Here is a 25,682-nt window from a genome sequence, read left to right on the forward strand (position 1 = left end):
CTAATTTTTTACTATATAAAGAGCACTTATAACCATTCCAGAGGGAAAGATACGTCAATCAAAAATGTTTTAATATAGCAAATATAATAATGTAAAATGGTAGATACATTGAGCAAAATACAAAAAGAAATTCAATTTTTTGTTATTGTCATTATAAATAAATTCATATTTCTACTAAAGGAATTTAAATAAATGTATATTGCTTATCCATTCAAACACATTCCTTTTCTTAAAAAAAAAAAAAGTGATGTACTGAAATTGAAGTAGTTTTCAATTTAAGTAGAATAAATTGAAAGTACATCTTGTTTTTAAAAAATCTAAAACCAAGTAATATAAAGTAGGCTAAAGTCTCAGTTTCATTGGTAGAAACACTGATAATCAGACCAGAGCTCCCTAGATGATGAGACTATTTTACTTGAAATGAATGGAAAGATCAATGTAACAATTTTAACTTTCATGTATTAAATCATTGCTTCTTTTCCTTCAGTACCCACTTTTGATTTGTGCTGTCATTAATTGTAATTAATTATAATTTGTCATTTGTAATATCTCTTTGGATTGCCATAAATATCACTGACTGACTAATTAAATTTTTGATGTTTGACAAATAAAATTCAAATATACAGAAGACAAAAGTTTAAAATACACTCTGAATGATGTTAAAGATACTCAGCACAAAAAGAATTAGCACAAGTATTAGTAAGATGTGCTACGATCAAATGTAGGTAGGTCATGACTGTGAAATAATACTGGGTGTCTAAATTGTATGATAGGTTGTTGTTTTTGAATTGTACATAAGAACCAATTTCAGGAATTTAGGGCTCCTGCTCTATTCCCAGAAAATACTTAGAAAGTAAAGTGCCTGAAGGGAATAAAATTATTCTCCTCTATTCAAGCAATGAAATCATACCATTTATAAAATTAGAGATTTCTGATTTTGAGAAACGGTGGGTATAAAAACAGTCTATGCAAAAAATAAATACTACAGGAAGGAGACTATTCCATTTCATGCCAATAAACTAAACGCCAACAATGTAAAAACACACCTTAATTCTAACTCTTTTTGACAGTAGTCATACTATTTTTATATGCCAACCACTATACTTTGTATAGAACAGTTTTAACACACTAAATTCAATTTTAATAATAATTTCTAGTTAGAGAACTTAGAAAACCAGAGGGATTTTAGCACTAAATCTAAATTAGCATAAGCATTTAACAAACTTCTTAATTTATCACATTTATCACCAAGAGGGGAATTGTCAATTATGCATATACAGAATTATATCATTACAGTGCAGCTTTGGGACAGTTAATCATGAACCTTCAAGAATCATGAATAACCAGTGAACATTTGGCAATCTGAGAGCAATAACATAAACAAGAAAGGTAATCGCATCAGAACAAGAAAGGCTTCAGAGAAGCTTGCAGGCAGCGATCTATCCTGTGTCTAATGATTGAGCCAAGAAAGAAAAAAAAATAATAAATGGACAGACACACATTAATATTCAATTCTTTTCTCTGCTGAAGGTCTCATAGCGGAAGGGCCTGTCCACTGATTAGGACATTTAACTTTCTAACCACTGGCATTTTCTTTTTTCACAATAGAATGGTGACAAGTAATTAGTATACATTATCTTCTAATAGGGAAACAGTGAATTCTAAATAATGTGCCACCCATACAAGAGAGCTGCACTATACACAGGGTAGGATTTCATTTATGCAATTATTGACAACACGAGATTGACTAGTCAAATACTGTATGCTGACAGCATGCTCTCTATTAAAGGGGGTCAGAAGGTAAGACTTCAGGATGGCTTTACCTCAGCTATTGTTATAGAATCTGGATACAGCGTGTGAACCAAATGATTTGCCAACATGAGGTAAGTCAAGGCATCTTCATCTACTTGTAGTCCGAAATATTCACTGTAATCACCTGAGAAACCTTGACCTTAGAAAAAGAAAATCAATATGGATATATTATGTTAAAAAGCAAGTCTTAACTCTGCACAAATACATCCACCAATTAGTTTTTTACATGAATTTTGTTATTGTAGCAGTTTAATAACATAAGTATGAGCAAATATACTGACTTAGAAAAGTACTACATGTCAACATTCAGGGTTCAGACAATCCTGCAAATCAATTTTGTTCGACAAATGCACAGACATGAGAAAAACAAAGCACTTTAAAGATTTAATTTAATTTTAGCTAAATTATATGGCAAAAAAGTGAAATCATACTAAAGGGAATTCTAAATATCAAATAATTTTTGATACATTTTCTGTCACATTAAGATGTTAATGTTAGCTTGTATTAAATCCCTTTGTGGTAAGGAAAAGAAAATAGGAAAACCATCATAAAACTGAGACACAATATTTATATTATTTCAAACAAGTACTTCAATTTATGCAATATGGAGTTCCCTGTGATAAAGAGATTATATATTCTCAAACTTCCTCCTGCCTCCTCTTCTCCCACCTCCTAACCTTGGTAGGTTATAGCACATTTCACTTACTTCGGTTATACCATTTACTTTCTATTCTTTCAGTAATTTACTATTATTGTTATAATAAAATCAAATTTGTGCTCAACGTCAGCCTTTTATCCTGTTTCTCTATATCTAATTTCCATTGATTTTTTTTTCTCAGTTTGCCGGATTCTATCGCTGAGGGATATTTTCAAGTATAATTATGGAACTCTTATTCTTCAAGTTCTTTCATGTTTGTATTTCAGCAGCAATATAACTATCAAGTTTCTCACTTTTGTTTGATGCTGTCATTCTTTAATTTTAAAATGTTTAATTGACAAATAAAAATTGTATATATTCAAGGTTTCCAAGGTACTGATTTGATATTGGTATACAATGTGTACTGATTACTATACTCAAATTAACACATCCGTCACCATAGTTACTGTGTGTGTGTGCCTGTGTGTGTGTGTAACGATACTTAAAGTTGGCTCTCATCAAATACCAACTAATATTATTAACCATAGTTACATTAGATTCCACATAGCTTATGCACCTTAAAATGAAAGTGTGCCCTTTGATCAACATCTCTCCATTTCCTCCACTCCTCAGCCCTTGGCAACCACCATTCAACTAGCAAATGTTTGAGTCACACTTTGTAAGAATTTGGCAGACATTGCTTCTACAAATAGAATACTATGAGTCCAACCATTTTTTTTTTCATGCATGTAAGTAAATTGCAGGTAAATTCATCACCTCCTGATAAATTTCTCTTTATTACTGAGTTTATAAATTAAATACTGTGCTTGGTATCAATTGCCTTATCTCAACTTTTCTGGTATTCTATTTGATCTTTTGCTGTGCGGTTTCAGGAATTTTGTTTGTTGCTTCCTCTCTCATTCCAAGGGAGAAAAAAAATGTTAAATAACTCAGAATGTTTTTCTTTAACCATTTCTTGGATTCTCTATCCATGAAAAGCACATCCCATATCCATAAACTTTGGTTCACTCCTCTAATAGCACGAATCACTGGAATATACTCCTCTCTCAGTGAGGTAGTTTCTGCAGGGGCATGTAGGTGTTTAAATCTAGGAAAAGATTGTTCTTAACTTTTTCCATGCTTGTCTTTGCATACCATAAGTCAGCTTCCCCAAAACTGGAAAATGGATATCAATGAACTCTGTTGTGTTTTACAGATGCAACTTTTTTCCTAGGAACATTTCAAGTGGGCAGCATCATGAGTAAGATCAAGCAGTAGCACACTTTGAATGTTTAGCTTCTTTCCTTGGTAGTCAGTTTTCAAGATTTAGTCAATTAGTCAAGTTTTTCACCCTTTTTAACTTTTTTCTGTTTATTGCTGGTGAATATTTGGCCATTGAAAAATAATAATAATTGACTGGGTGCGGTGGCTCACTCCTGCAATCCCAGCCCTTTGGGAGGCCAAGGTGGGCAGATCACCTGAGGTCAGGAGTTTGAGAGCAACCTGGCCAACATAGTGAAACCCCGTCTCTACTAAAAAAAATACAAAAATGAGCCGGGTATGATAACAGGCACCTGTAATCCCAGCTACGTGGGAGGCTGAGGCAGGAGAATCGCTTGAACCCAAGAGGTGGAGTTTGCAGTGATCTGAGTTCACACCACTGCACTCCAGCCTGGGCAACAGAAGAAGACTCTGTCTCTAATAATAATAATAAGAAGAAGAAGAATAACAACAACAATAATTGTTCCCATGTCATCTATTGAGGGAATAGTATTCTGTGATTCCACTTCTTTGTCCAACTTTTATTTTTATTTTTTATTTATTTATTTATTTTGAGACGGAGTTTCACTCTGTTGCCCAGGCTGGAGTGCAGTGGCCCGATCTCAGTTCACTGCAAGCTCTGCCTCCCAGGTTCACGCCATTCTCCTGCCTCAGCCTCCCGAGTAGCTGGGACTACAGGTGGCTGTCACCACACCCAGCTAATTTTTTTTTTTTTTGGATTTTTCGTAGAGATAGGGTTTCACCATGTTGGACAGAATGCTCTCGATCTCCTGACCTCGTGATCCACTACCTTGGCCTCCCAAAGTGCTGGGATTACAGGTGTGAGCCACCATGCCCAGCCTGTACAACTTTTAAACTGAGAGTCTGATAAATATTTTTAATTTCAAATTAATTTATAACTTAATTTTAACCAGGTAAATCTATAATTAAAATACATATTTTATTCCATGTGTAATATGTAAAAACATATGCATTCACAACTGTTCTCATCTATTATTTTTTATTTTAATTGGAAGTGCTGTAGTGTTCACATCCTGAAGATGTTATAATAAATGGTTTCATCAAAAAAATTTTAAGCTACACAATAATGATAGCATATCCAGTAGATACATTTCAAAGGAAATGATTATCTTTTGTTTACTTATAAAATGTACTACACTCTACCTATTGCCAAAATGGGATAATAAATTACTACAAAGAGAGCATATGTAATGGAATTAATAAAAATCAAGGCATAATGGCTATTGCAGCTTCTGCAACTAACCCCAAACCTGATTATATCAGGTTACCTACCCATTCCATGGTGATGATAAAGCATGGATGTAACACCATCAAAACGAAATCCATCAAAGCGATATTCTTCCAACCACCATCTTATGTTTGACAGAAGGAATCTTAAAACTTCCCAGCTAAAATATAAGAGGAATATGTATTTAAGCAAAATGTAAAGAGCATTTTCCTTAATTGTTATAAATGTTTGCTATTAACTAAAATTATAGGGCTCTATCTCAAGAACCATAATGTTCAAGAAATATAACATATATAAAAGTCACAAAACTACTAATAAGAATCTCAGCTGGCTGATGAAACTCATTCTAAAAGGAAAAATTATTAATTTTTATAGTCCACAAAGTCACTTAATATTGAAGAAAATTTAGAGAAAAAATTTTTTAACATGAACTCTAAAACCAGAGACCCCGTCTTATTCAATGCTGTGTTCTCAGCAACCACAAAAGTCATTACTATATAGTAGTGCTCAAAAAAAGCAAAGGAATAAAATCTATTACCAGTTCCCGAATTTTTAAAAAGGATTTTCACGTAATATAACCATAATTATGTGATTTTTCTCCTTTCAGAAAATGCATTTTCATTATCAGTACAACAAGTACTTTCAATGACTTTTTGCTTAAAATAGTTCCTCCTGCTATAATTTCAAACAGATATGATTCAGAATAAAAAGTAAAAGATAAAAACAGAAAATCAACCACATGGTAAGCAACATTACATTGACTAGACTGTTGTTTCGTGGAGGTAAAAAAAGAAAACCTAATTAACAAAAATCACATTTAATAAAGCCCAAAGTTTTACGAGTTTCAGAGTCCTACATCCATAAAAAGAGGAAAACAAAGAAACCGTATAACTCAATTAAAAACACCACACGAAACAAGTCTGTTTTGGACAAGTGAAACAAAGGCATCATCAATTAGTATTTTCTTTAGTCATATAGTATGGTTGACTTCTCTATCTTATTATAACTGTGCTTTTAAGACTTTAATACCTCATTTAGTTTAATGGCAAAGCTCCGTAATAGTGTACACAAATCTTTACCCCAGTTGAAATTTATGTATTTTTAAAACCTTGCATATATTAAAGAACAATCTGACATAAATGAAGATGAAGTCATCAAAATTAACTTCAGAATTGTAAATCCAAACTTTGGGGAAAGATGAGTGTTGTTAGTAATTAACTGTTTTAAATAAGTTACTTTGAGTTTTGAAAACTTACTAAGTTAAAAAAAAAAAAGAAAGAAAAGAAAAGAAATCCAAGCAATCTAATAGATATAAAAGGGAGACAGGAGGTTCAAGATTTTAAGGTTAAGCAATCTTGAAGGTAGTATTTGCTTATGGTTCTATAATTGCACATTCATAACGGTTTAAGGGGGAAATCCTGTTTAACAGAAGAAATGAATAGAAACAAACAGATATACTAGAACTGCATAAGATCAAAATCACTCTATTTTGCAAAGGAATTTTCATTACTATATTGTTTCTAGTTTTCTTATAATTAATACATTTTATTTTTCAGAGTTTTAGATTCACAGAAAAATTGAAAGGAAGATACAGAGAGTTCCCTGTCCCCAAACATATATCTATATTTTTTAATGAGTTTGCTATGAGAATTTCAGAAAGACTTGAATAAAATTGCATACAAATAATCCTTTGAAAATAATTTTTTGAAAAGAATACACTCTTCTAAGTAAAGGGAAAGATAAGTGAATTATATTGCAATTCAATGGAACACAGAAGAAGGAAACGATGTGAACTTGATCATTGAAAAGAAAGAATTGCCTAGTGTCACAGCAGGTTTCATTAAAGTCAAAGGTAATGAAAGTCCTATTGATTCCTTTTACTACAATATTTAATCTATTCTATTCTTGACCGAAACAGGAAATAAACTGTGTTTAAAATATTAAAATAAAAAGACACACTTGGGGATAACTATGTCACTAGACAGATTCTTGGCGTGTATGAACAACAAAAAAATTCCCGTGACAATCAGAAAAGAAACAATAGTGACCATGGAGCATCTAATTGAAAAGTTCTCATGGGTTAAAAACCGCATTCTATTCTTCAGATATCTGAAATACTCTTTCACATTGTCTAAAAATGATAAACAGTCTTTTAAAAACTACTTCAAGATTAAAGTGATAAATCAAATTTTTACTGCTTTTAATGTCTTTTATATTTTATGAATCATTAATGAAATACAATAGACAAAATTTTATGAAAGTAAACTATCTAGAACAAAATAGTAAAGAACAAAAATCCAAAAAGTTTTATTTTTTTAACCAAATATCAGGAAATGGATTTAGGAAAAAGCCAAATATAAAATTTTAAAGTCAGTAGCAGCAAGTTCAAAGCAAAAGTTTAAAGCATTAATTCTCTGGCTAAGTCGACTTTCTAAAACTACATTATTAGTATCAGTTATGCAAAAATAACCAGTCTTATAAGGGTAACATTTGATAAATAACTAGCCTTTGTTGTATAAGAAAAAATAAATTGTCAGTTTCTAAGGATAGTAGTCTTAGTTATGCTATGTTAAATTTTCTGCACAAAAGCACAACCTTTATGTATATAATTATAAAATACCTAGTACATATTACTGGAGAAAAAACTTCTTCCCTAATCATTTTGTCTCATGGGTACCCAGACCTCAAAATCAAGTGGAAGATTCTTAAATTCACATTAAAAATCCAAGTATGGAAGGACATCCAGCAGAGGTACCCTATTCTGCACCCCACCCTACAGCAGTCACATGGACCATGAGAACAATAATGTCATACAGGAAGGAACTAGTTCACTGAATCTAAGATTTGTCTTTGAACTAGAGCAAGCTTAAAGAATACGTCAGGGCCGGGCGCGGTGGCTCAAGCCTGTAATCCCAGCACTTTGGGAGGCCGAGACGGGCGGATCACGAGGTCAGGAGATCGAGACCATCCTGGCGAACACGGTGAAACCCCGTCTCTATCAAATACAAAAAAAAATTAGCTGGGCGAGGTGGCGGCGCCTGTGGTCCCAGCTACTCGGGAGGCTGAGGCAGGAGAATGGCGGGAACCTGGAAGGCGGAGCTTGCAGTGAGCTGAGATCCGGCCACTGCACTCCAGCCTGGGCGACAGAGCGAGACTCCGTCTCAAAAAAAAAAAAAAAAAAAAGAATAAGTCACCAGTCAAAATACTGATTTCTGAAAGAGGTTCAATATTACTTCTACTCTCATAATTTCCAAATTCAAGCTCATAGATTCCATTTTTCCTTTTGTGGGGTGTTGACAGAAAAAGGAGTACAAAGTATTCCAGACTATGACTGAATTAGAAATACTGTCCACTGTGCTCTCTAGTAGTAAATGAACTGAATCACCTCAACCGAATTGTTTGCCTTGAGTCAGAGTATGACAATGTCTGGTAAAAAGTACAATAAAAAAGGCAATTTACTTTTTCTACCTCAAAATGTCATCAAACAGCCCATAACACAGTTGATATATCCAGTTGATTAGAATCTCATAAAAATATACAGCAGAATTTAAGACAGTTTTATGTTGGTGCGTTCCAACAGACAAGCCTGGACTTAGATTACTCCATTGGCATACAGCTTTTAAAGCCTGTCCTTACAAACCACTTACTGGCCAGAAGCCTAATTTCTGAACAATCGGAGGAGCTAGATGCTAACTTTTAGATGGTGATGCCAAATATATATATATACACACATACACACACACATACATACATACACATACACACACACACACACACACACACCCCTCATTGGTCAAAATGAATGTGTTTAAGAAGTAACCCATTTTAGTTCTTAGCTTTATATCTTAAACTAATTAACACACATATTAGAAACCAGCACTGTGTTATTTGTACTGTGCATAGTCAACTGATTAGAGCACTCCCAATTTATTTTTTGGAGCAAAACAAAATCTCTAATATCCAGAAAAAAAAATGAAATGCAACTGACTTTCTTTTTTTTTTTTTTTTTTTGAGACGGAGTCTCGCTCTGTCACCCAGGCTGGAGTGCAGTGGCCGGATCTCAGCTCACTGCAAGCTCCGCCTCCCGGGTTCACGCCATTCTCCGGCCTCAGCCTCCCAAGTAGCTGGGACTACAGGCGCCCGCCACCTCGCCCGGCTAGTTTTTTTTTTTTGTATTTAATAGAGACGGGGTTTCACCGTGTTAGCCAGGATGGTCTCGATCTCCTGACCTCGTGATCCGCCCGTCTCGGCCTCCCAAAGTGCTGGGATTACAGGCTTGAGCCACCGCGCCCGGCCTGACTTTCTTATGAATCATAAACCACTAAAAAAATGTTTAAATCAAAGGTGCCTAATATAGAAACTGAATACATCGATGGATAATACATACATTTAAGGATTTCTGGCAATCAAAATAATCATGATTCTAATTGGCTTAGATGTCTGAAATATTCAACCTGTAATCAAGTAATGAGGATTTCTTAAGGAAATTTTGTCACACAGATAATTCCAATACTAAGGTTTTTAGGAAATATCCCTAAAATCAAAAACTGTTGATTGTCTCACATTCTGCCAATAATCTTTATAATGAAATATAGACAAATTTTCTCAGTAAGCAACTATCATCAAATAGAATGACATTTATTTAATAATGTTGCATTTTGTAATCCAAGCTTATTTGCCTAATGTTCTATTTATTTGTGGTCCAGAAAAACCTCTGAGATTTTCAAAATTTGCAACTTAGTTCACTGGATGTTACTAAACCTGCTAATATTGTATATTAATAAATAAGAGACATTACTAAGCAGCTGCTAAATATCAAAAAAATATAAAGGAAAAAATCGTGTTCCTCTTAGATATTCTGTAGGCTTTTAGGCTGAATGTGTATTAAACAGTACATCATAAAAACCATGAATCCAAAACCTCATGTTTTGATCTGTGTATTTCAACTGAGGCAGTAGATTGTGAGGAAAGACGAGAAAGGTATAGAATGCCAAAAAAAAGCCTTAAATTATAATAAAAATGACATATTTTTAGAAAGATATTCTAAAATATCACCATTTAATATAATAATGGGTAACATCGAACTACCTGGTTTACTTTAAAAAATTAAAAGAATTCATTAATCAATTTAATTTTAATTAAATTAACCAACAATTAAAAATATTATGTTTTGCTCATAATTTGTATAAGTTATGTTACAAACTCAGCCAACTGGAATTAAGAGAAAACTTGAAATGATCAAAAAGTAGTAATTCATATCCAGTAGCAGATAACAGTATCATCAATAATAAAATAAAACATATCTGGATTTTTAGACACTGAGAATTAAATAGAGGCTATTGTATATATTAATTTCAAATACTATTAGATAATGAGTAGCACAAAACTCTAGTGAGACAAATTATTCATTCAACTACTAAAAATCTGTAATAATAGAAATTTCAGAATGTAGGTAGTTATTATAAATTATGGTTTTGAAGTTCTTTTTGATATCACATAATTTTCTGGATTTTATTCTCTGCAACTTTATTTTATGTAAATTAATATATTGTTTAATCAGATTATATCCACTGAGCTCCAGTTATCTACATCCATTAACAAAATAAAGCATTTTCTTCCCATAAGGCCTAAATTGTACTTAGCATATTAAATACTTTATTAAAATTAACTCTATTTGTATTATATGTAATTCCAATCAGGTATTCTCTAGGAAATAAGTAGAAAAGGATGATATGGTGCTTTCATAGGCTAAATGATTCCAATCAGACTTTTACTAAAATAATAAAATACTTGAGAAATTTCCAAATCATGTTCTTCTCTAATTTAACCTGTATTCTTAAAAATTGGTTATCTGTCAAGTAAGATTAGCAAAAGGCAAACCTGAAGTGTCTGTGACGGTGGGTGTGTGTACATGAAGAGTGTGTGTGTGCGTGTGTGTGTGTGTCTAGGAACTGACAGTGGACAGTAGTAAGAACAAAAGTGAAGGCTAATAGTCTGAAATGATGGAAAAAGACAAGTGTAAAAGGACAAATAACCCACTCTAATAGAGCACACCTATGCAAATCTAGATGGGCTAGCCTACTACTACACACATAGGCTGTGTGGTATATAGTATATTGTGCCTAGGCTGCAAACCTGTATAGCATGTTACTGTACTGAATACTAGAGGCAATTGTAATGGAAGGGTAAGTATTTGTATATCTAAACAGAAAAGGTACAGTAAAACACAGTATTACAATCTTATGAGATCATCATCTTACATGTGGTTGCTTGTTAAAATGTTATGTAGTACATGAACGTACATACATGTAGACATAGGTATACACAGACACTCATGTTTTTCAAACAAGTTTAAAAAATCCTACTTTATCTATAAAATAAAGCTAATGACTAGTTCAAATCAAGTGACAGTGACTTGAACATATGTAATATACATCATGACAAATGTCATATTATTACCATAATTGGTAATCAGCTTTTAAGAGCTTCCTTTAAAGGTAAAAGTTTGGAAACATTAACAATGCATAGACTCCTTTTTCATTTTTTCTCTTCTGATTTATTTCTAATAGATTAACTGTCATATTTAGATAAGCGATTGGCTGGGCCCAGTGGCTCATGCCTGTTATCCCAGCACTTTGGGAGGCCAAGGCAGGAGGATCACAAGGTCAAGAGATCGAGACCATCCTGGCCAACATGGTGAAACCACAGATACAAAATTTATCTGGGCATGGTGGTGCACGCCTGTATTCCCAGCTACCCGGGAGGCTGAGGCAGGAGAATCGCTTGAACCTGGGAGGTGGAGGTTGCAGTGTGCTGAGATAGTGCCAATGCACTCCAGCCTGGAGACAGAGCGAGACTCCATCTCAAAAATAAATGAATAAGCCATTAAAATAATTTTATGATTGAAAAAATACATCCCTCAATTTGATAATTTCCCATTATCTCACTTAAATTTACAATTTTGTGCATGTATTTATTTACTTATATTTAGCCAGTTTTATTTTAAATGATGACTTGAGGCAACTTACAGAAATACATATATCTCAATGGTATCAGCCTCCCAAAGTGCTGGGATTATAGGCCTGAGCCATGATGCTTGGCTCTAATCAGCATCAACAATAAATTAGAATGAAGATCTTATACAAACATAAAGTATCTGGAAACTGATTTTTATTCCAGTCTGAAATAATTATTTTACAGACTACTGACTTTAAATACACTACAACTGGATTTTCCTTCACTATCACCTCCGAATGATATTTTAGGTAAATATTCAAGGAAAACCATATTATAATGCATATAAAGATGCAGACATTTAGGATAATACTATGTAAGTTATTTTAAAGATGCAACAATGTACTTTGAGACCAAAAAATAGATAAGCATTTTAGAGCGGAGATGAACTGGGAAAAACTAGCTGTACAGCAATTGAGGTAGGGCAAGGTGAAAATACAGAGGCACTCAGTTCTTCAAAAAATGAATGGTGTGTGTGCACATGCATGCATGTGTGTGTGTTCTAGGAGTGGGAAATCAAGGAAAATATATAGGGTCTGCTAATGATTATATTTAAATTTCAAACATCACTCTTCAATGGTATTTTGCATTAGCTTTGCTAAATAATATATATCTTTCTAATTATATTTGGATACATTCCCACAAGCAAAAGGAGCTAGCTTTCACTGGGCTTTCTGGAGTGGAGCAGAATAGAAAGAAGAAATGTGATATTATACAGAAAGAAAAAAGGAATTCAAAGTCACCAAGTGTCTATTAGCTTCCAGACTCTACACGTTACACAGCCTCATTTAACAAGGCTGTGATATGATATTTTATGGTTTGGGAAACTGAGATTTAGAAAAGTTAAAAAACCATGTCCAGGGTCGCTCAGGTAATAGATACAGGTACAGCTCAACCTTTTGAATCTAAAACCTTGCCTTTTAACTACAATTTTATACTCCACATTCAGCGTGACTATATTAAAAATTATCTCTTGTTTTTGGCAATTTCCCTGGCACAACATCTTTTACAACCCTGTAATTTCCACATATCCATAATTTTAATATGTGCTCATAGTAGCTGCATTAATCTTCTCTAAGCCTCAGTTTTCCACACAGTAAAATGGAAGATAATTTCTGCACCCTCCTGAATGGGGATTAAATGGAATGGGTATAATGTGATGGCAGTGTTTGATATACTGCCAATCAATGAGAGTTCCTATTAAATAATAAAGAAATTTTGAATATTTGTTTATTACATATAAATTAACATTTATGGCTGTAATATATCAACGTGTTCTATTAGTTGTGATTTTCTCATACTGAAATAAACCATAAAGATAAGCATGTTTTAGCTAATATCAAAGCTAAATAATCCCTTTTTTAAATTCAGCATTTACTTTTCCTAGAATTTTATTGTATTTACCTATTTGTACATTCAACATGCATTTCCTTAACTACCTGCCTTGTACCAGGCACAATGCCAGGTGCTGGGGACGCAGCTATGAATAGCAAATACATAGTATCAATGTGTGCTGAGTTGAGGGTCTAACAGGAGAAACAGACATTTTACAACTACAAACACAAACACATGTAATTACAATGGTGATTAATAACACAAAGAATAAACACGGCAGTGTGAGACGGTACTGAGAGAGAAGCAGTTAATCTATTCTGAGGAAGTGAAGCTAAGCTTCTCAGAAAGTGATAGTGAAAGTTGAAGCCCATAGGATAAATTGGACAATATAACACTCATTCAAAGTTATTGGAAATCGCCTTACATTAGTTCAGAAAATCCCCCGATCCACTTTTGACAGGCACAGCAGGAATATATTTTCATTACATACTATCAGTTCACTACTGTAGTCCTTAACATAGGACTTCCTTTAAAGATAGATTCAACATGGTCAACAAAATCAGATTTTGTGGAAAGGTATCTATTAAATTACCCATCTGTCTTAGTTTAAGCTCCTATATCAAATTGCCAAGACAGAGTGGGTTATAAACAACAGAAATTTATTCCTCATAGTACTGGAGGATGGAAGTCCAAAATCAGGGTGCCAGCATGGTCAGATTCTGATGAGGATCATCTTACGATTTACAAAGTGCCCACTTCTCGCTGTATCTTCACATGGTAGAGAGAGAGTGTGGGAGCTCTCTGGGGTCCCCCACTTCTCACTGTATCTTCACATGGTAGAAAGAGAGTGTGGGAGCTCTCTGGGGTCTCTTTTCTAAGAGCATTAAACCCATTCAGAGCGTGGAGCCCTCCCAAAGACCCCACCTCCTAATATCATCGCCTTAGAGATTAGAATTCCAACATACAAATTTCACAGGGACAGAAACATTCAGAAACAAAAGGAAGAGAGGAAGAAGAAATAAGAAAAGGACATTTTTCTTTATGTGTTAATTTTGTGTGACTGACTCCCTACATAATGCTTAACTATTCTTTCTTGTTTTAATCACATTTCTCCAGAATTTTTCTATTCTAAGAAAATACTTCTGAGACAGTCTTTCCAGCAGCAAACACATCTAGGAACTTCCCACTCGATACTCCTTCCGTACCAAGTCTCATCTTTTCTTGGCTGACTCATGCCCCAATTCTTGCCCTCTTCAGCCCAGACTCTGCTCTCTCTGCCTTGAGAATGCATTCCTTCCCTCCTTACTCCCTGTGGCTCCTCTATTCCTAAACTAGCTATCCATATGGTCTCATATTCTCATTCCTTCCTTTTTCCTCTTCTAACCTCTTCTCTCTCCCTTTCCTCTTTGTTAGCCTCTCTTCCTTCTTAATCTTGATTGCACAAGCAAATGTAAAAGCCTGTCAAGCAATTCTAGGAATTGCTTATAATTCATTAAGTACACATATTTATATATGATTTTGCAAAAATAAAGATATCAGGTACTCTGTCTTGATGAATTTCGTGAGAAAATTATGTTATACTTCACTTAATGAAAATTAACTAAGCATTTCTAATACACAATGAAATAACACTGAATTAGAAATCAAGAAAATAATGTTCTAGACAATTTTGCAAAAATCAGTATATAAACGGATAATCTCTCTGAACGTCAGTGTGATAATTTTTGAAGAGGATACTGGATTATTTGATCTCCATCTTATATATTTTTATAAATTTAAATTTATTTTATTTTGAGACAGTCTCTCTCTGTCGCCCAGGCTGGAGTGCAGTGGCAAGATCTTGGCTGCAACCTCTGCCTCCCAGGTTCAAGCGATTCTCTTGCCTCAGCCTCCCGAACAGCTGGGATTATAGGCGCCCACCACCATGCCCAGCTAATTTTTTTTGTATTTTTAGTAGAGACAGGGTTTCACCATGTTGGCCAGGCTGGTATTGAACTTCTGACCTCAAGTGATCCACCCACCTTGGCCTCCCAAAGTGCTGGGATTACAGGCGTGTGCCACTATGTCTGGCCTATAAATTTAAATTAAAACTGAAAAATTAATTCAACATTAACATTTCTGAGTTTTAGCATACAGACTAATTTGAATAATTTCACTATATTCTACTAGAATACAGACACAAAGTTTATGACATTAAATGTGCCTTAGACAATGATAGACTAATGGCCTGAAAAAAATGACATCCACACTCAAAAATATTACAAAACCAAATTCAACCAGCACCGCATCCCACAATCTCAATTGAAAGCCCAGCACAAGGTTCACAAAATCTTATTTCTTACATGAATGTCATGTGAGAGAAAAGAGACAAACTGGTTCATGCAAGTAAGTCCTGTTTCCCCAACATAATCATAAATTATTGTCTAAATGTTAAGAACCATATCTTTATGTTAGTTTTGAACAAACTGACCGGAACTAAATAATGTACATAGAAATCTGAGACACTCACATAATAAAACATTAACTTTTTTTTTTTTTTTTTTTTTGAGAAAGGATCTCACTTTCTAGCCCTGGTTGACGTGCAGTGGCACCATCTTATCTCACTACATCCTGGACCTCCTGGGCTCACGTTATCCTCTCACCTCAGCCCCCAAGTAGCCAGGATGACAGGAGTGCACCACGATGCCAGGCTAATTTTTGTATTTTGTGTAGAGGCAGGGTTTTGTCATGTTTCCTAGCCTGGTCTCGAATTCCTGGACTCAAGCAATCTGCCTACCTCGGTGTCCCAAACTGCTGGGATTAATTTATCTTTTAAATACAACATTAACTCTGAAGCAGTAAAAATAAACAAATTAAAAAGTAATATATAAAGTTAATAATGTTTTCATAGTCATTGGAAATGGAACCGGAAATTAAGAACAACAAAACTCTTCGCTAAAATAAAGGCACGTAAGCAAAGATTATGATACTTTTTGGAAACCTACAAAGGTCGTATTTTCATGAGGAAAACTTAAATAAGAAATTATTTAATTGAAATGTCCAAATAATACATTTTCCTCTTCTTTTCTTCCTTTCTTCCCACAGCTTACAATTTGTCTTAGACCTTTCAGAACATGTTTAACACTACAAGAAGTAAAATCATTAAACTCTTCACTGATCGCCTTTCCTCATTGTTTATTACAAGTTTTAACACACATGGGCATTCATGCAAACATATACCTCGATTTTTTTTTAAATCAAAAAAGAAATATGGCCAGCCTCTAGTGAGAGTAAGTTCATATTGGTGAATGTATGGCCTACATTGGAATAAAAATGCTTATGATTAAATATTGAAAATTTCCCCAAATGTAATATAATTCTCTGGTGACGACAACAAAAGGAAGAAACCACAAAAACATCAGTATCCTTAAGGAATCATCAGCTTCTTTTTGTTTGCTCCAGTTATAAATTTTGCATTTGCACATTGCTGCCTAGATTTTCAAAGGGTTCTGCAATGATTAATTTAACAATCTACCCATATTGCTGTAATATAACCAAAAACTTTTACATATATATAATTTATAATATCCGAATCAAGGATAAACTAGTGGCCAAAATAGAAGTTCCAACATCCAGGCATGTTATTAATGCAGAAATGGCCAAGTGTCACCAAAATATGGCTACTTAAAAAAAATACTCCTCAAGCTTGGGTGCTTTACCTCTAAAGATACACACATAACAGTGCATATTTATGACAGTCAATTTGACCTGATTATTTGACAGTAAAAAATGAATGTGTAAAAATTCTAATACTTACAAATATATATTGAATGCTTACTAAATAAATGGCAGGCCTTGTACTGAGTGCTTTGCATGAATTATTTCATGTAATTCCCACAATAACCCTCAAAGGTGCACATAATAATAGAGATTGGCACATTTTTTTGTACAGAGCTAGAAAAAAACATTTTAGACTTCATGGCCGTGTAAGGTCTCAGTGTTGCATGACTCAACTCAGTTGTGGTAGGGAGAAAGAGGACATAGGCAACATGTAAAGGAATGGGCGTGGCTATATTTCAATAAAACGTTATTTACAAAAACAGGCAGCAGTCACACTCGGCCCACAAGCAATATCCTTTGCAGACCCCTGCAATTAAAATTCTCATTTTACCACTGTTAGTATGTAACATTCACATGCCCACACAGCTGGCCAGTGAACTCCGGTCTCTTATTGCAGAATCAAAGCTGCTAACTACTACATTTATCTGCTTCTTGCCAGCAATTTAAACAGCTATTCTATGGTAAAATAAAGACAAATATATTCCGGAGTAAAAGGTAAACTGATATGTTTATAAAAGACAAAACAAAATATTAGAACAAACCTTGCATTTACAATGCTAGTGATGCAAAATCTAGGAATAAAAGTCCATGCTCCCCAAAACATCAAGATATCTGGTGAAATTTAGAAAATGCAGTCTATGCTTTAAAAATGAGCTTTCTTTAAAAGGTTATATACTTTTTAAAGCTCCATGGAATGTTTTAGGGTTCTTCTTCATATATAATGACATAGGATGAATGGCTAAAACCATGCACCAGGTACTATACATTGCCATCAATGTCCATGCCCATTTGCAAACGTACAGTGTATGGCCAGACTGAGAATAATGAGTTGCAAATGTACAGTGTTATGGCCGGACTGAGAATAATGATTTATGTTCAGGTCAAAATCCTGCCCAGGCAGGAAGACCCTGCGCTATTTAACAAAGTCCGATTTCACTTGGAATAAAATCCAGTACACAGTCCTGGTTACAGGTCCAGTATAATCTGATCCAGTCTAATATTTCAACCACTGCCCACTAAAGACCAGCTGTAGTGCCCTTTTTTCTGTTCTTGAAGCACAGACAAGCTCATTTCAGCCACAGGTACTTCTTACCAGCTATTCTCTCTGCCTAGAATTCTGTTTCCTTGAGTCAGACACCAGTCCAAATGTCATCAGAGTTCATGCAAATATGGTCTCTTAGAGGACTTCTCTGGACACCCAGTTACTCTGCCAACCATATCACTCTCAGTTATATTTTGCTTAGCATTTATGTGATCTTTTTAAGGTTTATTATTATTTACTTTAAGTCATGTGCTATTATGTAGCATTTGTTAAACTGATTATCAATCTTCCTCAATATAATAAATCTATGCTGTAGAAGTATGGATGTAACGTTTATTTAGTTGCTGCTGGATTCCCAGAGCCTAGCAGCTGGCCTGGTGCTTAGAAACCACACAGTAAATATTTGTAAAATGAAGAAATGAATGACACATATCATTGTTCTGCAGGCTACACCATATTGCCATTTATGGTTTTATTCACTTTATTATGGTGAATCATGCACAGAAAAGAAAAAGTTGTTTAGAATCTCACAGAAATTGATTTAAAATTCACAGTGCCTTATTTTATTCAAAAAAGTACAAATATTATTTTTCTTTTTAGAACTGATAGTTGCTGCTGTCTAAAAATGGGGGAAAAACTATTGTTTATCTCTTCATAAAGTTTACTTAAAAAATAAATATGGCAGGCCAGGAGCGGTGGCTCACGCCTGTAATCCTAGAACTTTGGGAGGCCAAGGCAGGCGGATCGTGAGGTGGGGAGATCAGGACCCCACCTCTACTAAAAATACAAAATTAGCCAGGCGTGGTGGTGCACACCTGTAATCCCAGCTACTTGGGAGGCTGAGGCAGAAGAATCACTTGAACCCAGGAGTCAGAGGTTGCAGTGAGCCAAGACTGAGCCACTACACACCAGCCTGGCAACAAAGCGAGACTCCGTTTCAAAAACAAATAAAAACAAAAACAAAAAATAAATAAATATGGCAAATAATTCTGCTGATTATTAATTTTGTCTTGCATTATTTTAATTATTTAAAATTTATGTATTTTTATCTTTAATTTATTTTACATAATGTTACCCTATTCATCATGTAATTTTGTCAAAATGTTTCCCAGTTTAAAAATCATTTTATTTGACCTTAGTCAAGTCTAAAATGTCATCTATTATGCAATTGGGAACTATTTAATTCTTTTTTCTTAACTCTTTTCTAACTGAATTTCCTAACACTTAAGCTTTATTTTAATCCAACTTCTATGTTACAATTTTTATCATTTATTACTTTTTTTGTATTTGTTATTATTTTTAAAATTTTATTGTAGGACAGCATAAAAAGTATAGATAAATGAAGATCATAGATAAGAAGAGCCAGGCTTACACAAGAAATGTTATGCTCCTGTTCATCTATGATTAATTTGCCTATTAGCCCCACAAGTCCTTAGAACTAAACTCTCTTATACCAAAATTCATGTTGTTGAAAGTCACCAAATTGGATAGTCACTGAAACTGATGTTCTCTTTCAGCATGTCAGCCTGTCACTATCCATATAACCATCAAGGGTTTTCTGGGTCAGTGTTCAACTTTCCTATGCTAAACCACTGATTTCCAATAAGAAGGAATTTGTAACCTCAACCCTACCACCTCCTCCTCTGTAATCTCTGCTTATGAGCTATGCCATATGTCAGTACCTTTGCACAAGGAAAGAAAGGGGAGACACCACCTAGTTAAATCCACTGTGCTTCTTCCATTGAAAACCCTTCTTGAGAAGTATTTTATTTAAGAAATATAAATTCTGAATGTTATTATTTGATTAAATCAGGCATTTGGGAAAGCCACTTATTTGTGCAACGCTATCTTTCTCCTTTTCAGAAAAGCCCTCCTAAATTACATTTTCAAAACCTCTTTCAACCTTCACTAAAGGTCACGGAATACGTTTGTGATATTTGCTATTTCACTGACATGTAGAACTGTCACTGTGAACACTTCCCAGAACATTATCCAATGACCCCCAAACAATGCATTACATGAGATAACAACTGTCAGTTATGATATATCTGTTAACTCCTTAAGATGATTTCCTCTCGCCTTTGGCTGCTGGCAGTCTGCATGCTGGGATAAAGAAGAGAAAACTATCTTTTATTGGGAATCCATAATGTGTCCAGTGCTTTATCCATATAATCATATTTAATTTTCTTATTACACTTTTAGTAGGGTAGAGGGGAGGCAAAATCTTTACCTTTACCTGTTTAGGGTATCCAGCTGGGTCTGAGAGTTAGATTGACATAAGACAGATTAACAGGAGAAAAGCATACAAATTTATGTAATATAAGAGCCTTCATAAGGAAATGTTGACTCAAAGAAGTAGCAAAACCTGAATGCTTATATGCTGGAGAATCACAAATATGGAAAAGTAACTAAAACAAATGAGACACTAAAGGAAGAGTAGAGTTATTTTTAACAAGGTCTGTTTGTACAGAATTCTCTAGTTCCATCTCTGGTGATAAGACCATTTCTTTCCTCCTGGTATAAGGAGGGCAGCCCTTACATAGGTGTTACATCTGCTTTCAGGAAGAAAAAGGGGGAATGACAGTGTCCTTCTTGTGTCTGTTTTTCAAGTGCCTTTTACTGAAAACTCAAAACAAGCAATATGCTAACGTGGCAAATTTTGGGGTGACACATCCTGAACCCCATCAAGGGGTTATTATCCTCTAATTACTAATGAAGAAACTGAAACAGACATTAAGTGATTTTCCAAAATCACTTGGGCAAACAAGTGAAGGACAGGAACACTGGTCTATATCTGTCTGTCTCTCCACCCTCAAAAACACTGCTCAAAGTCAAAAAAACAAAAAAAGCAAAAAAACGTTAAAGTCGGATTTTACTCTCAGACATGGAAAATATACCAATGATTACAGTTAACATATGTCTAGACTTCTAAAATCTTATTTTCTAATGTTTGCTCTCTAGGCCTTTTTTTTTTTTTTTTTTTTTTTTTGCTTTCTTTTGTTATTTTGCTTGTTATTGATATATTAGTGAAGTTAATAAAGCTTTGGATGTTGTCACAAGCAGCTCATGGACTTTACGGCAATCCTGCAGCTCATGGACTTTACGGCAATCCTCCTAAACTTGCCTTTTCTAGAGCCCACTTATTCACAAATGTTCTCTTTTCATTTATACCTTCATAAAGTGTTTCACTGTTGATATTGTTGGTTGCTAATGGTCGAACCTACTTTGGAAAGAATTGCAGTATTAGAACATTTTAGTGCAGATGTTAGAGATTGTAAACATACAAATTGTTCACAACAGTCTCGTATAGCTCAAATTTGGCACTCAGACTTGTTACTAACATAAAAATGTGATTGAAATTTATTGACAGCCAGTTACAAGAGGGATAAATGAGGAAGAAAGAGTAAAAAGGTACTCAAAATAAATAAATATATAAATATGAGCAAATAATGCAATAGGCACAGAAATATGTGAAAATGTCAAGAAAATAATGGATTACACAAAAATTAGTATTGCTCTAAAGTATAAAGTCTTCTCAAAATAATCTTACTTTTCCAACTATTATGATGTCACATGTCTGTCCCATTGGTTCAAATTTTGAGATTTTCCCTAGAGCAATAGCAGTACTAAGTCATCATCATCCAAGGATACTACCCCTTGACCTTTGATATAGCATGTTAGTCAGCGAATTATTTCAAGAATCCTTTGTTTTACAGACACCTGTTAGTCTTTGGCAATAGTTTTATAATAAACCGAAAAGTATCTCTTTTAAAGTTGAAAGAGTACTAAGTAGTTGAAGACAAATATGTTCTTGTGAATAAAATTTTGTCCCTGTTCATAAACAAAAGGTCTACATTGGTTTCTCATAATCCATAAACACTACATGATTCGAAAAGACCTCTTTGAAAGTTGATGATCTTATTAAAACAGGAAAAAGAATAACATTTTTGAGAAATTGGGAGTGGCATATATATTTCTAATGTGACTTTTGAGAGACAAGGTTTGAATATGGCCCAGGAACTTCAGATGTACGGTCATCACAATGGCTGGCAGAAACAAAATATCATAGCTGTCTGAAGCTCCAAGGCTTGCGGATAACACCTGTGCCTGCAGGTGGCTCTATCTGAAAAGAACTGCACCACTTTCCTCTTCAACGGTGGGCACCATGTTCCACAGTGGGTCAGAGGTGACCAGGGTGCTTTCAAGTTTAGTTTTATAATTTTGAAGAACTGGATCGTGAGCACTGACAAGTTCCCAATTTAGCCTGTTAAAAACATAAAAGTGGTCGGCTTTCCCTCCTTTCACATAAACCTTCATTCACTAACTACAGCAGGAGATTTAATCTAGTGACCTTCTTTTGAAATCCAATTTAAATTAAATGATTGATTTTAAGACTTTGCCAGACATATACTGAGGTTTCAAAAAAAAAAAAAATTTAATCTCTATAGTACTCTCAATGGAGATCAAATCAGGTTACAAAAAAAAAAAAAAAATTGTCACTAAAGAGTGATTTTTTTTCCCTGCTACCTTGTATACAAATTATTTATAGGAGTCTAGAAGACAGAACAGCACCAAATCTAAAGACACCGAAAGTATTTTGACACAATTGCACTTTTCAAGTACAAAATAGCAAACAAGGATGTGATGGATGTATTCCTGTACTGGGCAATGGCTAAGAAATTTCTGACTAAAATATAATATGAAAAGTCAGAACTCATCTGGTATAGTACATTCAGTTCAGTATTCCACATTTAAGAGGGATATAGACAAATTCAGGTTTGTTAATAAATAAGAATTCAAAACCAAGTAATGCAATAGGAAAAACAATTGGGGGAAAATGGAAATACACACTCTGGAAATAGAAGAAGCCCCAGGGTATAATACTCAAAGGCACACTATGTGGAAAAGTTATTGGATCTGCTTTGTGAGCTTCCATGGGTTACAAATTGGCAGACAGATTCTAAACCCAATATAAAAAAGAATTTTCTAATGGAGAGACCTGTCCAAATATGAAATGAGCTATCTTACACGATCAGTTTCATCTTCTGAAGACATTCAAGGGAAAGGCGAGTTACGGACTCTAAAGAAAAGACTAAAGATTAAACTATAATATTGAGGTCCTTTCCAAGTCTAGAGTCTGAATTTTTTAGGATGAGAATTGTCTATAATTAGACAGCTCTCAAATTGATAAAGAGGGCATGTCAAAGTAAAATACTAGTATATAATGAATAGCATTAGTTAGTAGAAGAAATAACTGTAACTAAGACATAGTTTACAAATGCTTTTTTGATGAAGAGTCAGGGAATATCCAAACATAAGCAATGTGACAAGTTTTTGAATTGTGAAAAACAGGAAATATTGAAGAAACACAAGAAAAACCTCAAGAGAGATCATATTGGGAAAAAAAAAGTATTTTTAACATCTTGCCTAGTAAAAGTAAATACTATTACTAATCTCACTAATATGCATTAATCAGTACTAATTTAGCAGTGGTGGGAAGAAACAAACACTAGTTTAAGAATGCAAAATTTCTAATTATAGGAATATTAGAATGTTTTAAGCAGGAATGGTTCATAAGACATTTACTTTATCAAGATTACGTATCTACTAAGATCATGCCACTCTTATAGTATTAAATCCATGCTTGTTTAAAAAGAAAAAAAAAAAACCTTAAAGAAGCACTCTGGTTCCTCATATTGCCTCTTTCTGCTGGCTTTATTCTGTGTTTGACTTGAACGTTTCATCACATCCTTTCCAGATTTCCATTTGATTTCGGTGGACTTTGAAGATACATCACCACTCTCATTGGGATGAAATTCTTTGGGAAGAATTTTATTTTCAAAGTAAGGATTTTCATCAAAATAAAAATCTATTCTGTGACCTGTTTCAGTATCTTCAAATACTGTCACTTCAACTCTGGTCAAATAATGTAGTGCCTCTTTGTCCTCCTCCCCAAGCAGTGCAAACACTTGGTGGATGGTTGACAAATGTTGTTACTCCCAAATTTGGGATTTTGGCGATCAATTCTGACCTCTTCTGAAAAAGTGGATAGTGGAGTTTGTTACATTTCTATTCTACTTTCAAAATCTCCTCACTGGCTTGTTCATTAAGTCTCTTTCATTTTGTACTTCATCAATGTGTTCAATTGCTTCTTGCTGGTTTTTTTTGTCCCTTCGTCAGCAAGCCTGCAGAAGCAGATGTCTCCTTTGGTCCCATAGCAGGAGGTGGTCCAGAGAGCTTCTTTACCTGATTTACTGACCATTCTGATGCACATAGTGTGGGTGAGTTAGGATAGTTCATCAAAGATGGTATCTGGCCAAACCCATTACAGTACTACTTGGTTCCTGATATGGATGATGAAGAAGGAGAAGGAGAAAAAGATGATGATGATGATGATGACGACGATGGTGATGCAAAGGAGGAAGGATTAGAAGATACTGATGAAGTAGGGGATGAGCATGAAGGTGAAGAAGATGAAGATGATGAAAGGGAGGAAGGAGAGAAGGATGAAGGAGAAGATGACTAATGGAACACTGATGGATTCCAACCTTCCTATTTTAAAATGTTCTCCAGTCCTTGGGAGCAAGCTGCAGTCTTATTTTTCTCTCTCAATCTCTCTTTTTTTTTTCCCTTGTCCTCAGTCACCCTGTTCTTGAGGACTCTTTTCTCTACACCATGTTTCTCAACTTATTTTGGGGAAAATACCTTGAGTGAAATACAATGGGAAGAGTCTCTACCCCTTTGTGTTCAAAATTCATTTTTATCCCTTCCTGTCTGAACAAAAACTGTATGGAATCAACACCACCAAGCTCTGTGGGAAAAAAGAAAAAACCTGCTCCCTTCACACTACTGGAAGCTGGAGGGTGCTAAGCCCCTGGGTAGTAGTGCATAGAATTCTAGCTTTTGTCCTCCTTTCTCTGCATATTGCAATCAGAGAGTACACTGTGTCTCTATGTGAATATGGACAGTTAGCATATACCAATATGTATCTGTCTACTTTTTCTTGTTTAAAAAAAGAAAAAAAAAACCTTGAAAAATGGGTTTCTAGAAGGTCAGCAAGGGGTGAGTTTGAGATGTCTCGGTGGGTTAAGTGGGCATTTTGACAATATGGCTTCTCCTTTGGCATGTTTAATTGTGATATCTGACAGACATCCTTGTAGTTTAAGATGACACTTTTAAAATAAATTCTCTCCTAATGATGACTTGAGCCCTGCCACTCAATGGGAGAATCAGCAGAACCTGTAGGATCTTATTTGGTATTGACATTCTCTACTGTAATTTTCTTCTTGTTTATTTTTAAATTTTCTCTTTGTTTCACTGGAAAGGAAAGATGGTGCTCAGTTTTAAACATTGAAAGTGTACAAGTTGCTTTGTTACAATAAAACTAAATGTGTACACACACACACACACACACACACACACACCCCTTAAAACTACTGATTGCATTCACAAACTCTGGAACAAAATCTGAGTTACCGTTTTTGTTTTTTTAG

At 34.5% G+C, this 25,682-nt stretch overlaps 1 protein-coding gene and 1 pseudogene across 1 annotated transcript in view; both read right to left on the reverse strand.

Moving 5' to 3' along the window:
- GBE1 (1,4-alpha-glucan branching enzyme 1) overlaps positions 1 to 25,682 on the reverse strand; it is a 271,724-nt gene that overhangs the window by 102,619 nt on the left and 143,423 nt on the right. Inside the window, exons 8-9 of the mRNA XM_025375689.1 lie at positions 5,024 to 5,139; positions 1,824 to 1,951 (exon numbers count right to left, since the gene is read on the reverse strand). Coding sequence (XP_025231474.1) covers positions 1,824 to 1,951; positions 5,024 to 5,139 — 244 coding nt within the window. The remainder of the gene's footprint in view (positions 1 to 1,823; positions 1,952 to 5,023; positions 5,140 to 25,682) is intronic.
- LOC112618332 lies at positions 21,290 to 24,489 on the reverse strand (annotated as a pseudogene).

This window comes from Theropithecus gelada, chromosome 2 (assembly GCF_003255815.1).
Source record: "Theropithecus gelada isolate Dixy chromosome 2, Tgel_1.0, whole genome shotgun sequence".
Classification (NCBI taxonomy): Eukaryota; Metazoa; Chordata; class Mammalia; order Primates; family Cercopithecidae; genus Theropithecus; species Theropithecus gelada.